This window comes from Trypanosoma cruzi, genomic scaffold (assembly GCF_000209065.1).
Source record: "Trypanosoma cruzi strain CL Brener 1047053516747 genomic scaffold, whole genome shotgun sequence".
NCBI classification, from domain to species: Eukaryota; Euglenozoa; class Kinetoplastea; order Trypanosomatida; family Trypanosomatidae; genus Trypanosoma; species Trypanosoma cruzi.
The window spans coordinates 82,348-95,052 of record NW_001849531.1 but is presented as its reverse complement, the minus strand read 5'-3'; the positions used below and the strand labels follow the sequence as shown (position 1 = coordinate 95,052).

Sequence of the window (12,705 nt, the reverse complement as noted above, 5' to 3'; positions counted from 1 at the left end):
TCATACCCGGTCTCAGGCCTCTCTCTGCGGCGCTCACAACGCCCAAAACTTCGTCGCAGAATTCCTTAAACTCCGGTGTATTCGCCATGGCTGCCTCTAGCGCGTCAATCCGAGATCGGCTTGCGTCAATAACCCGCAGAAGCTGCTGCAGCTCGCTGCTGAGCAGTTTTTTGCGGATGTTTGTATCATGCGCCAACTCCGACAGGTGCGCCTCGCCGAGAACAACAAGCTCGCCATCCTCGTCCCTCTCGCCCTCAATAAAATTCGTCTCACCCTCACGTCCTCGCTTCAAGCGCGCGTCGTGGCCCTCCAAAGCCGTGTTCCCATTTTTGCTGCCAAGAGTCTGAAATTCCTTCGCGTCCGTTCTATCGGTGGATTCCTCCACTTCGTTCTTTCCCCCAGTTTCATTCGATGGCGGCTGGATGCTCTCACAGTGGTTGGGCCTTTCAGGGTCGCGGTGGGTCTTGTGGCAAGCCGAGCAGCAGTAGGCGGCGCGACAGTTTCGGCAGCGGTAGCGGGCATTCTCCCTCCCGCACACGACACAGAGAACCATGACTCACAAAACTCCTAACTCCCGTACAAATGTGACGCTAAATACGGAGAGGAAAAGAAAAAAAGAAAAAAAAAAAAAAAAAGGTGGCACGGTGGTTGAGGACACATAAAGAAAAAACTTAATTTGTTGCGGAAAAAAAAACGGCTCAAAAAAACAACAACGACAAGAAATAAGTGAGTACACTCATGTCCATGGGCATGGCTGTCAATAACGTGTAGAAGCACTTCCCTCCGCCCCTTCCCCACCTTTCTTGTCCCCACTTCTGTTTTTGCTGGTGGCAAGGAGGAGGATGCGAGCGGGCCGGGCGGCCCGATACATCCAACACGCGTGGCGGCTCAGCCACACACATAAAAAAAAAAAGGAAAAAAAAAAAATTTGCACGAGGGAAACAAAAAAAAAAAAAAAAGAAAAAAGAGAGGAAGCAAAAAAAAAAAAAAAAAAAACAAGGAATCCGTAGAGATACACACACACATAACAATATATTAAAAAATGGCAAGGGAGAAATCAATAAAACACACGCACAAAAAAAAAAAAAAACGATTTGTCTCACATCCCCTTTCACATAAATGGTGCTCCAGTACTCATCGAACCCAGAAGCTGCTTGTTGCGGTACTTGTACCCGTTGTACTCATTGAGTGAAAGCGGGAGATTCATCCATTCAACACACCTGCCGTCAAGACGGAAGCAACTGCGGTGGTGCAGGCGTGTCAGTGTGCTAACAGACCCGGTTGGTGGGGATTCCATTAAATGATATGTCTCAACTGTCAGATGGAACCAACGCTTGACAAACATGCGTATCGTTTGCCCATGTGTCACAATAACCACATTTGTGTCCATCGGGAAATCCAGTCGCTCGCGCTGAAAGGCGTCAAGAAAACTCGTAACGCGATCGCACACGTCGGCACCACTCTCACCGTATGGAAAACGGTAGTAAAACCTACCGTACACTTCCCGTTCACGCAGGTGGTGCAGCAGCTCTTCCTTTGATCTGTAACGACCAATGTCAACATCCCGCAACCGCACGTCCTCTCGCACACCAATGATAGAATCACCATCCATCTTCTGTTCACTTCTGTAGTCGTCGTACCCACGCAAAACGTGTCTAAAACTCTGCCTACTACGTAAATAGGGTGAAAAATAAAAATAAACAGGCTCGTCTCCTACCATCTCTGCCACATGCCTCCCGGCCTGATAGCTCTCCTCTTCTCCCTCTGGTACAATGGAAATACGCCAATCGGGCGTTGTGACATATGTATTAATATCTAAATCGGCAAGGCTCTTGCCGCTACGCACAAAAATAATGCGCTTGACCGGTTCCGCGATGGCTGTTGGGATCTTCGACGACCGACGAAAACCGTCACTGCGTATCGTGATGGACATCTTTCCTCCGCCCTCCGTGTGTGTCAACACCGCCGGTTTCTCCGCCCCCTCAGGAAGTGACGTCGACGGTGTTGATGACACTCCCGCCAAATGTTCCGAGTCCTTCGACGCAAGCGGAGTGCCTAGGTTTGAAAGATTGCTCTTCTTCACAAACCGCCGTAACGTTCTTCGGATCATTATTGCTTTGGCCTCGTGGTGTGCACTAACAGTCACCCCGGACACACACCCCTAAAATAAATAAAAACACCCAGAACCGCAGGCCCCCTGCAAAGACCCACCGAAGTTTGTCCCCCCACCCACCCACACACACACCCTGAAGCCAACAACAGTCGGGACGCAAACCCTCATGGAAACAAAAAGAAAAATATAAGAGGACAAAAAAAGAACACACATATAAATAAGGAAAAGAAAATAAACAAGTGGCAACGGCCGTAAGGCATGCAAGATGCAGAATCCCCCCAAAAGAAATGAAGGGAAAAACAAACAAGCACAGAGAGAAAGGGAGAATGAGTGACAGGCACAGGGAAAAAGTGCAAAAAAAAAAAAAAAAGCGGAAGATAAATAATTTTCCCATTTCACGGCAATATATATTAACTGCATGCACCAAAAAAAGAGGACGACAAAAAAAAAAAGAAAAGAGGAGATATGTACCCAGCTGAGGCCCTTTCTATCTTCTTCCCACAAGAGGAAAGATACAACGATGGGAGATCAAAGTTTGGTCCCGCAAGCTCCGTACTCCAACTCGGATGACGTCTATCCAACACCTGCAAACAAATTCGCTCGTGGCTCAACCTGCGACAATAGGGCTCGTTGGGAACTCACAATGTGAATGTCTCTTTAAGGGGGTTTCGAAACTGCTAAAATTCCCCCGGCGCAAAGAGCAGTCGCAGCAAAGGGGTGGATGGGATGACAAGATTAAAAAGGGGAAAAAACGGCGCCCATTGACTTCCAACGCGCTCTCCCCGGAAAACAAATCAGGTTACATGCAAGGAAACAGGGTAGTCAAACAAGACGCGCTATCACCCACGGAGTCTCATCCAGGGGCTCACTCTCTCCAGAAGTTTCTAAAGAAATTAAAGCAAAGATCCCACGAATGATAATGATAATGATAATAAGAACATACATATATATAAGAGTGTCTTCTCCCATGCCCCACACATTTGCATCACACACCCTCCGCGGGAGTGAATGAGCCCGAGTGATCCGAAAAAAACATATGGCGGTACCGCTTGGTGCTGTCCTTCCCATCAAATTTCATCATTTCCAGCAGCGGATCGCTTCCAAAGAGCTTTTTGCTGATGTCCGTCATAACCATACGAGCCGATTCTTGGCGCTCCAGCACCACAATGGAACAATTTGGAGGATTACGCATTGTTTCAAATGCCTCCAACGGCACGCGGAACCAACGGGCAATGAAGAGACGAATAAGAAGCCCGTGCGAAATGATCAGAACATTTTGGTCATCCTCCCCCGGCACGTTGAGTGGTCCATCCTCGTCCTCAGGGTCTCCCGCGGAAAGCGAGTAGAGTTCCAGACGCTCGCGGAAGAGAGAATCAAAGAAAGTTGATACGCGATCCCCGACATCGACGCTACTCTCACCGTCAGGGAATCGGTAGTACGAACGGCCAAAATTGCTGCGCTCGTCCCACGTTCGGTCCATTTTGTCCAAGGGCTGAAAGTTGCCAATCTCCTGCTCGCGCAGCCTCTCGTCCTCGCGCTCACCCTGCACCTGTGACTCCTCTAAACTCTTCCGCACCTCCGCCAGAGTCTGCTGTGTACGCACGTACGGTGAGTAATAAATATAAAGTTTCTCATTCTTGATGATATTACGAAGTCGACGACCGCAGTCTAACGCCTGCGCGCGACCCCGTTCGGTCAGTGGGATCTTCCAGTCAGGTATTCTGCTGTACTGGCTGCGGTCTACATTCGCCTCGGACTCGCCATGCCTAACGAGGAGAAGTCGACGGGGAAGCCAGTGACTGTTGGGTATCTCAACTGCTAAGCGAGAAAAGAGCCGCGTCTGCCTACGCATCCAAACGCAGTGACGACTCCGCCTCTCCGCCTTCTTTTTTTTCCTTTCTTTTCTATTTTATGCACAAACAATCCACCCTAACCCACCCGGTGGGTTCCTCTACAAATTTGTTCCTCCCGCTGCTGTTGCTGCTGTTGTTGTTGTGTTAGCCGTTACTTTTGCTGATATGATCCCGTGAGGTGGTGTGTTTCCGAGACACGCAAGCCCCCATCACTGAGAGGTGACAGGGACGCGACCAAATCACAAGAAAAAAAAGGAAAAAAGGAAAAACACATAAAGAAGCAAAAACAGCAACACAAATGCAAATGGGGTGAAAAAAAAAAAAAAAAACAGGAGATGTTGGTGGAAGGCAAGGACACCATCAAACAAAGAAGCAGCCAACAATATGACCGTCGCCCACACAAAGACTACGCTCCGCACCACCAGGAGAATAGCAACAGGAGGCGGAGCGGAAAGTCAAATGCCTGGTCCCAATACGCGGCAGCAAAGATGTGTCAAAACCCCCAATTGTGGGGTCTGCACGCAACAAACTCCGCCTCTGGGCCGTGTGCCATTTTAGAAACTTCCATCCACAACTTCTCCAGGGACCACCACCACCAGCCAATTGTGACTCGCAATCCATATAAACGGGCGGCAAGCTCAAGGAGAACACGGGAAGAGTATTCGCCGCAGTGGTGGCCATGGTGATAAATCATAAAAACCCCGCCAGTCATGATCTCTACAACAATGAATTCACATTTCCATGAGAAAAATGCCGCAGTTGACCGAACCCCGAGGAGTTCACTTCACTCCGGCATTCTAAAGAATTTTTCATGGCCACGTGCAGCCGCGGAAACCTCATTGCACAGAAAAGTTATTCCCTTCCTTCTTATTTCCATTCAATGGTGCAGCCGCATAGAAGGTCGCTAAAACCGGCTGCATTGGTCTTCTCCCCCTCCTCCCAAAAAAAAAAAAAAAATTTCATCATTTCCTTCATTCTGCTTCTCCCGGTGACGCCATTGCGTACCGTGACATTAGTAAGGAGCTGCCGCAATGACACAAATAAAACCAACAAAAATATACTCCTCCCCCACTTAGCCCCTTTTTTTTTTTTTTTCTTCCCTTCTTTTTCTTCACTTTACTCCATGGCCGTTGTCGTCGATCAGCGAGAGGCAAAGCCTCAAGATTTCAATAACAAATAGTACAACCCTTCCTTCTTTTGCTGAAAAATAAATAAAAACAATCGAATTGATAATGTGTTTATACTGCCAGTCAAGCCGTATTTTTTGTATTCTCTTTCCGTTCCCCACCTGCGTTTGATCAGACGTTTTTCAGGCGTTTATTCCTCCTCAATTAATTCTTCCCATTACTGCATGCAGATTGAGCGCGCTTTCGTGTCACCTCCCCCATTCAAGACCGTCATTCCACAAATAGCCCTCGCAGCCACCGGAAAAAGTAATTTGTGGGGCACATCATTCCCTCATCATTGAAAAGCTTCGTTTTCTCAACGGAGGTGTTGGAAGGCACGCCAGATCACTCGTGCCACCAGCGTCGTTTTCAAGCAGTTGTGGTCGGTTCAGTCGATTCGTGACCGGACTGTAGCAGTCCTCGTACGAAAGAACAGTAGACGTGCCACAAGGATGTGTTACGGCAAGCGTAGGAACATATTCACATGTGTCATCCGTCACGGCCTGGCTCTCTTCTCCCGTCGCTTCAGAGTCCAAAAAATGAAAAGGTCTCCCGCTGCTAGCAGAGCGCATTTGCCGCTGTACACAGACATCGACAATACCGCAGCCTCGCACACGTACGTAATACTGCGGATGATGCCGCAAAACGTAGAATGCAACAGCCCTGTCAATAGGAAAGAGTGTTGTGCTCGTCACCTCCGAACGCTTCGAGCCCGCCGCCCGCCCTTGCTCAAGAATAAGGGCTTTCCAGTAGTGCTGCACCATTCCCCGCACTGCCCTCATATTCAGGCGGGACGGCGCGATGCCCTCTGGTAAAGGAAACGGAGCATCGGCGGTGATGACCCGGCGGGGCCGCCGCAACTTCGACGCCTGTTCTGAATCATAACATTCCCAGATGTCCCACGCCACAACGGCACCGCAAACTCGTTGCAAAAAGGGCTGACCATCCGCCCTGCGCACCAGCATTTGCCGAATGCCGCACCCCGTAAGCTGAAGAGCATTCGGATGACTTTGAAAAATACGATGCAGAACTCCCTCTTCCATACGCGTCAGCAAAACAAATTGTTGCTCCTCCACCGTTGGTGTTCCCTTCTCGTCCTCTTTAGAAACGCCTGCAACATTCGAGCCACGCCCATCACCATTGCGGCACGGCAGCGTTACCGGAAGGAACGTCGTGGCACGCGTGTCCCGGATAAGATGTTCCAAAAACGTCTGCACAACATCCACACCGCCCTCCGCTACAAGCCACAATGGCAGGTTACTCTTCTTATTGCCATCCCCACCCTTGGAGCCGCTGTCGCTATCTGGTTTGTTGTCACCCATCGCCGTGCGCCCCACGAGAAATCCCGCAGGACGCCCCACCTCGGCCTCCCGCCCGTCGTCCTGAATAACCGTCAGTGCAAGATCCCCAAGGGTCACACGCCGCACACGTAACTCCTGCACGCCTCGGTGACGCAGACGCAGTAACGTCGCAAAAAACTCCTTTTGGAAGATTTTGCTAACAGATTGCAGCTGGGGTTTAGAAAGCACAATGCTCTTCGCCATATTCGAGGAGGTCCACAGTGAGGAACCAAGGCGGCAAACAAAATCCGCCAGTTCCTCTTTATTGTGTGGAAGGGCATGGATTGATGCAAAAGAATTGCCCATTACGGGTTGACGCATACGCGTCATGCCAGCTCCCTGGCGCACAAGATAGTCATGTAGCGTGGCCAGAACCGACACATCGCGAGACATTGCCTCCAAAATGCGCTCCCACGTGGGAACAAAGTGGGAAACAAGTGCGTCAGCAGCCGACGGTGGAAGTTGGAACGGATGGTCCTCCCGCTTTGTGTCACGCGAAGCAGAAGGTACGAATGCGCGGTAAGCCTTGTCATCAATGTCACGCAGACACACAGAGGTAGCAAGAGTCCCCAAGGGAAAAAGTGCCGACACAGTCGCCTCGCGTTGTTCCTTCCACAACTCTATCACTGCGTTCAACACTGTCGTAAAGGCCCTTCGGTGTGGATCGCCAGCGCTATTTACAGATGATTCAACAAGTTGCACACGCCGCTGCTCCAGCAAATCAGTCAGTTCCTGAAAGCACAATGGCTTCGGCACACTCACTGCAATGACCACGTCCAAATAAACAAACATCATAGAGAGAAAAAGAAAGACCTCTTGCACAGGAAGAGATAGCTTCAACGCAATGGGCACCATCCGCTTCGTAAACAAGGGTCGAAACGGGCTGAAAAGAAGTGTGGGGCACATAAAGCATTCGTATGGTGCCAATGCAGCCACGTGCTGTTGAAAAAAATGCGTTGGCAGCTTGTCCTCTGAGTCATGGTTTTCATGAACGATAGTTGGCGCTTTTCCTGCTGTCACTGGTGCCTTTGCAGAGGAATCAGGCCCCGTTAATGTGATGAAAGGAACCTGTCGTGTAGATACGCGGGCAGATCGCACGGTGTGCATCCATTTGGAGTTCTGCTCCGCATCACTCCGGAAGAACGCCACATGTTCGTACAGGGCCGGGTGCTCCTGCGGGTCAACAAATAGCGGTCGCCATGAGGAGATGCGCTGGAAAGACGCGTTGTCCTCCACAGGGAGCAGCCGCTCCGAGCGTCGAAGCTCCGAAAAGATGCAGCTCATGTCGCCCACCGCCCCCCGTGCCAATACTTTTTTTATCCCCTACGCTGCACCTACCGGCTGTGGCGTCAGAAAAAAAAAAAAAAAGGGAGAGAGAAAAAGAACAGGCAACAACAACAAGAGATGCTGGCAACGGTGTTGTTGGTAAGCAAAGCGGACCCCACCTTCCCTCCAAAAAAAAAAAAAAAAAAAAATGGAGAGAAGGCGGAGGAAACAAAAACAAAAGAAGGAAAAGAAAAAAAAGAACTGCGATGATGATGATGATGATGATGCCCAAAACACTCTTCCTATCGTCGTGATGAGCCGCGTCCGCGGATTCTTCCTCCTGTCTCTAAGGGTTGCGAGCAGACACAAATAGTGGCGCATGCAAAATGAGATAGAAAGTGTTGGGGGAGTTCCTGCGGCAAAACAATAACAAGATGTAAAAAACAATCACCCACACACAAAAAAAAAAAAAAAGAAAAAGAAACATCCTCCTTTTTTTTCTCCCGTGTGGAAATACCCTCGCCCATCCCATGCCCCACGCAATACACCCATATAAACATAATATATAATGAAAGAAGCATTCATACGTAATTGACCTCCCATCATCATTTTTTTTTTTTTTTTCTTTTTTTTTTTTTTTTTTTTTTTTTTTTTTTTTGGTTTTTGTTTTTGCGCGTACTCTCCATTCATCTCTCTCATCCCTCCCTATTTCTCTGATTCCCTCCCCTACTCACCATGCATATATATATATATGCAACACTAGAATCCTTACAAAAATACCAATAAAAAGCAAAAATAAAACAAAAAAAAAAAAAAAAGAGGGAGTAAAGAAACTATGCGAGCCAATGAACGATGCTATTGTAATGTTCACTGCTACTGTGCATCCGTCTCAACACCGGCGGCGTCCAGCTTCTCCTTAATGTCGTTCATAAACGGCATAATACGTTCGCGTTGGATGCGGAGGTTCGCAACCGCCTCCTCGCCCTCCATGACAGTTCCGTCATCCTCCCAGAGGTCCGTGAAATCCTCAACGTATTGGTGCTTCGTGCTAAGGCCTTGAAACACAGCACGGTTGATAACAAACGCCTCAAGCACAATGAAGCAAAGAGTCGCCTTCAGCAGGCCTTTCATCGTCTCAGCGCTGATTCCAGATTCGCCCGGGGACGCGTAGAAGTACGTGCGAGCACCCATCGCTCTCGGATACACACCCGCAGAGGCAATGATGCGGCGAAACATCTTCTTTTGATCCCACTTGTTTTTTATTCCTCTTGTTCACTTGAATACGTCTGCGTACGCGTGTACTTGTGTGTCTCAGTGACCCAAAAATGCTAATTTTTTTGTTGTCTTCTTTTTTGCTATCTGCGCAGCCTAGCCACTCACAGCATGCATGCATGAGAAAAAAAAAAAAAAAAAGCAATAATAATACATATATATATATACTTAAGGAAACTTCCTTTCTCGTTTGTTTTTTCTTCTTTTCTTTACTTTCAATTCCTTTGACTCCCGCTCATTGCATGACCCACAGCTGCCGTCTCTCCGCTCGGTGGTGTGGGCCTCCGCTTATGCAGTGGGACACGCATCAATTCAACATGCTCCCAGTTATTCATGGATTCATTTTCTCTGCTTAATCGACGGTGTCACCTCCATGCACCACGTAGGCATCGACAACATCGTCGAGGAACGGCAACACATGTCGCTCAATGAACTCCGCAGTCCCATCGTCTACCTTTTTCCCCGCCACTGCTGCCTGCAGATGCCTCTTCGCATTCACCTCCTCAAGGTACTGCATCCCCGCCTCCGACCGCATCATCTCCGCCACGATCTCTGCCAACATCATCTCCACACCCGGCACCTGTTCCCCACCGTCGCACAGTCGCTCTACACAGACCCGTAGAGAGTTTCCCCTCAAGATTGCCGCGTGGTGTTCACTCTGAAGGCTGCAGTTGCGGTAACACTGCGCCGCCAAAAGACGATGCCGCATATTAGATGAGCCAAGGCATTCCGTCAGCGTCCTGTCCCAATCCCCGTCCTCCGTGAGGAGCATCTGGCCTTCACTGGAGCGAGTCAGGTTGAGCAAAATCTGCAAAATCCACTTCTGTAGATCCCGTGCAGGCAGCTTTTCTGCTCCCGTTTTTCCCAATTCTTTCCCTTCGCCACCTCCGTCGTCGACATCGTCCTCTCCCTCTTCTTTCACCCCATTGCTGAAAAAGCGGTTGTAATACACATGCAGTTTCCCAAGGTAAAACCCGCGGAGGTTTTCGTCTTCGATCTGTAGCAGATCGTCTACTGCGATGATGTGGCTTGCCGTTAAGTTGCTGAGAAGCATAAGCGTCATCTCCTCCAGGCTCCTCTTTAGCGAATTGGCATGGTCAGAGGCTTCAATGCCTTCAAGCAACCGCATTGCCTTGCGCACAACTCGGCGAGAGACAAGCATCTCCGCACAGCGGCTGTCCACGGAGCAGTTGATAAGAATCGTCAAAATGTCGCCCAGAAGCTGAAAGCCACCGGCGTGAAAAAACTGTAGAAGTGCATCAAATGAGCGTGGCCCATGCGTCGGTGAGGCGAGAAAGGCAAAAAGGGCGGAGTTGTCTTTGCTCTGCTGTGCAATGCCCTTCACCGCCATCTTCCGCACATCCTCGCGATTGTTCAACAGGAAACCAAACACCTCCGCAAATTCCTCCTCGGACATCGACTTTTGTTGACGTGGCGCACGCACGGCAAGAAAAAAGGGCTTCGCAGTCAGCAAGCAAAACAAAAAAAAAAAATTAAAAGAAAAAAAAAAAATTCGGCCAATAGACAAGAAGAACTGCAGCAGAAATAAAAACTTGCAGGTAGAGAGATGGGGGAAAAAAAAAAGGGAAAAACCAACACACGGGAGAAAACAACAAATATGCATATATATTTCTTTTTGAAGGTGAGAAGAAACACACAAATAAGCATTCAAAGCAGTCATGGGAAACGACATCAAAAGGAAAAACAACCGCCAGCAGTAAAAACGCCAAGAGAATAATATGGTTTTTTTTGGGGGGGGTTAATGTATCAATAAGCCAGTGCCAACAACCGTACTGCTAGCGCCGCCGCTTGAATGCAACGACAACAATCACGGCGGCCACGGACAATAAAGCTACGATGCCGAATAAGCATATGAACAATCTGTCCTTCTGTAGCTGCAATCGAAACCAGCGCAGATCACGTCTCACTCGGTGCAAAATTGGCTCGTTTGTCTCTAACGCAGTGTCAATAACCTCAATAATCTCCTTGTCCTGCGCAAGCTGCTGTCTGGCCTCCCTACCAATATCTTCCGCCGTGTTCATGATTTGCTCGGTCCTGTCAATTGCCTCAAGGGTCTCCAGCTGCACTTCTACTGCCTCGCGAAGCGCAGCCGATGTCAGCTGTCTCTGAGATTCCCTAAAAGGCCCTCGTGCATCCGCGGGCTCGGGGGAATCGGCATAAAAAAATCTGTAAGTGGGCGGTTCCCTTCTGCCCCCCGGCGCAACTTCCATCATTCACCGCTTCCACTCGCTGCGACGAAGATAAAAACGGGAGCAACTGACTGGCAATCCTGCGCTTGCAGGAAGCCGCAGTTCCCCGCCACACCCCCTACCACGCATCCAACCAAAAAAAAAAAAAAAAAGCAGAGAAAACGGGAAAAAAAAAGCAAAAAGTGCCAAGGGGAAAATGACGGAGGCATAAGCAAAAAATATTAGGCGGTATCCGTCCAACAAATAGAAGGCAAAGCTCCAGAAAAAGAAAATATTCATTTTTTCTTTTGCTTTCTTCTACCAATTTTTGTTGGTGGTGGTGGTTTTTTGGTCGTGGTTTAAATGAATTTCTTCTGGGAACAGGAAAAAATCAAGACGCAAGTGTCATCCTCGTGTCGTGTCCTCCTGCTCTCTCTCCCTCTCTTCCACCAAGTTCTTGTGCGTACAGGGGGCATATGTGTGTGTGCGTCCCACTCACTAACGAAGAGAAGAGACCCCTTAAAAACAAAAGATGCGCCACCACTGACATGTCCTATTATTCCACCCCTAACGAGCCGTTTTAATCACTAAAGGGGCAACTGCCGAGCCGCTGCCGTTTTTTTCGCCTCGCTCACCAGCAGGTCGTGCGACTTCTGACCGCAGGCTACACGTGCCGCTCGCACTGCATCAAACAACTCCCTCGCGCTCTGCCGCGGAATAAGGTTCGGGTCAATGTAGCCCAGTCCATCCAGCTGCTCGACGAGTGCAAAGACCTTCCTCAGTTGCTCTATCATTACGCTGGCCCCCGGCGTGGCAAGGCGCACAGAAAGCGCCACTTCCTCTGCAAATACCTGCACAATCCACGTGACGGCGGTGACGCAGGAGCGAGATCGACGCACCAACGCGCCCCCGTGTGAAAGCGCTTCTTGCGTTAACGCATGAAGCTCCCGCAACAGTGCAGACTCATCCTGAGCCAACTGGAAGACAAGCGTCCGATCGCCTCCACCAAGTGCAACGTCAAGTTGTGCGGTACTCCGTGCGTGTTCGTCTGCCGTCGACCGAACCTCCGCAAACTTTATCCAGAAGTGTGCCTCAATCAACTCTATATCACCCAAAGTCTCATTTTTCTCCTGTAAGTAAGGAAGGATGTTGCGCCGCAGGATGCCAGAAACATCAGAAATGGCGTCCAGTTCGGCATGTGGCTCGGCCAACCAAAATGAGACACACGCCTCAAGAGCCTCTCGAAGTGCAACAACAAAGTCTTCATGGGAGTCCGCGTGCATCGCCCGCCACATCACGGCCTCTGCCACTGTGTTATGTGTCAAAAGCGAAGTGGACTCCGTCTTTTGGTTCAACAAGCGCATCACTTCGTCATGCAGTGCACTGACGGGATCCGCCTTGCAGAATAGCTGCACAAGTTTCGCTTCATTGACCTCCACATCCTGTCGACTCGAAGATTCCAACTCTCTACGGCGACATGCTACCAGAAAGGCGGCATATACAGCT

At 49.5% G+C, this 12,705-nt stretch overlaps 8 protein-coding genes across 8 annotated transcripts, besides 14 other annotated features; all 8 read right to left on the bottom strand.

The window, feature by feature from the left end:
- Positions 1–553, bottom strand: Tc00.1047053503887.79 (hypothetical protein, conserved; the record flags this gene model as incomplete). The annotated part of the gene is made up of 1 exon (XM_802201.1): positions 1–553. A coding segment is annotated over one exon (553 nt), but the record flags the coding sequence as incomplete, so codon positions are not given.
- Positions 1–4,995: a sequence feature (heterozygous, Esmeraldo-like haplotype).
- Positions 606–635: a microsatellite.
- Positions 903–996: a sequence feature (T-rich).
- Positions 1,112–2,110, bottom strand: Tc00.1047053503887.70 (phosphoglycerate mutase, putative; the record flags this gene model as incomplete). The annotated part of the gene is made up of 1 exon (XM_802200.1): positions 1,112–2,110. One exon carries the CDS (start codon positions 2,108–2,110, stop codon positions 1,112–1,114), a length of 999 nt encoding a protein of 332 aa, XP_807293.1.
- On the bottom strand, positions 3,099–3,965 carry Tc00.1047053503887.60 (glycerolphosphate mutase, putative; the record flags this gene model as incomplete). The annotated part of the gene is made up of 1 exon (XM_802199.1): positions 3,099–3,965. One exon carries the CDS (start codon positions 3,963–3,965, stop codon positions 3,099–3,101), a length of 867 nt encoding a protein of 288 aa, XP_807292.1.
- Positions 4,210–4,295: a sequence feature (T-rich).
- Positions 4,996–5,043: a sequence feature (areas merged during assembly that could not be assigned to a particular haplotype. This can correspond to areas where the two haplotypes were merged or to regions with more than two copies in the genome that were merged during assembly.).
- Positions 5,044–12,705: a sequence feature (heterozygous, Esmeraldo-like haplotype).
- Positions 5,417–7,756, bottom strand: Tc00.1047053503887.50 (hypothetical protein, conserved; the record flags this gene model as incomplete). The annotated part of the gene is made up of 1 exon (XM_802198.1): positions 5,417–7,756. The coding sequence occupies one exon, from the start codon at positions 7,754–7,756 to the stop codon at positions 5,417–5,419; it is 2,340 nt and encodes a 779-aa protein (XP_807291.1).
- Positions 7,927–7,999: a sequence feature (T-rich).
- Positions 8,004–8,025: a microsatellite.
- Positions 8,198–8,222: a microsatellite.
- Positions 8,347–8,409: a microsatellite.
- Positions 8,523–8,556: a microsatellite.
- On the bottom strand, positions 8,612–8,974 carry Tc00.1047053503887.40 (hypothetical protein, conserved; the record flags this gene model as incomplete). Its single annotated transcript, XM_802197.1, has 1 exon — positions 8,612–8,974. One exon carries the CDS (start codon positions 8,972–8,974, stop codon positions 8,612–8,614), a length of 363 nt encoding a protein of 120 aa, XP_807290.1.
- Positions 9,135–9,177: a sequence feature (AT_rich).
- On the bottom strand, positions 9,363–10,634 carry Tc00.1047053503887.30 (hypothetical protein, conserved; the record flags this gene model as incomplete). Its single annotated transcript, XM_802196.1, has 1 exon — positions 9,363–10,634. One exon carries the CDS (start codon positions 10,632–10,634, stop codon positions 9,363–9,365), a length of 1,272 nt encoding a protein of 423 aa, XP_807289.1.
- Positions 10,487–10,522: a microsatellite.
- On the bottom strand, positions 10,807–11,244 carry Tc00.1047053503887.20 (uncharacterized protein; the record flags this gene model as incomplete). The annotated part of the gene is made up of 1 exon (XM_802195.1): positions 10,807–11,244. The coding sequence occupies one exon, from the start codon at positions 11,242–11,244 to the stop codon at positions 10,807–10,809; it is 438 nt and encodes a 145-aa protein (XP_807288.1).
- Positions 11,356–11,402: a sequence feature (T-rich).
- On the bottom strand, positions 11,787–12,705 carry Tc00.1047053503887.10 (hypothetical protein, conserved; the record flags this gene model as incomplete). The annotated part of the gene is made up of 1 exon (XM_802194.1): positions 11,787–12,705. A coding segment is annotated over one exon (919 nt), but the record flags the coding sequence as incomplete, so codon positions are not given.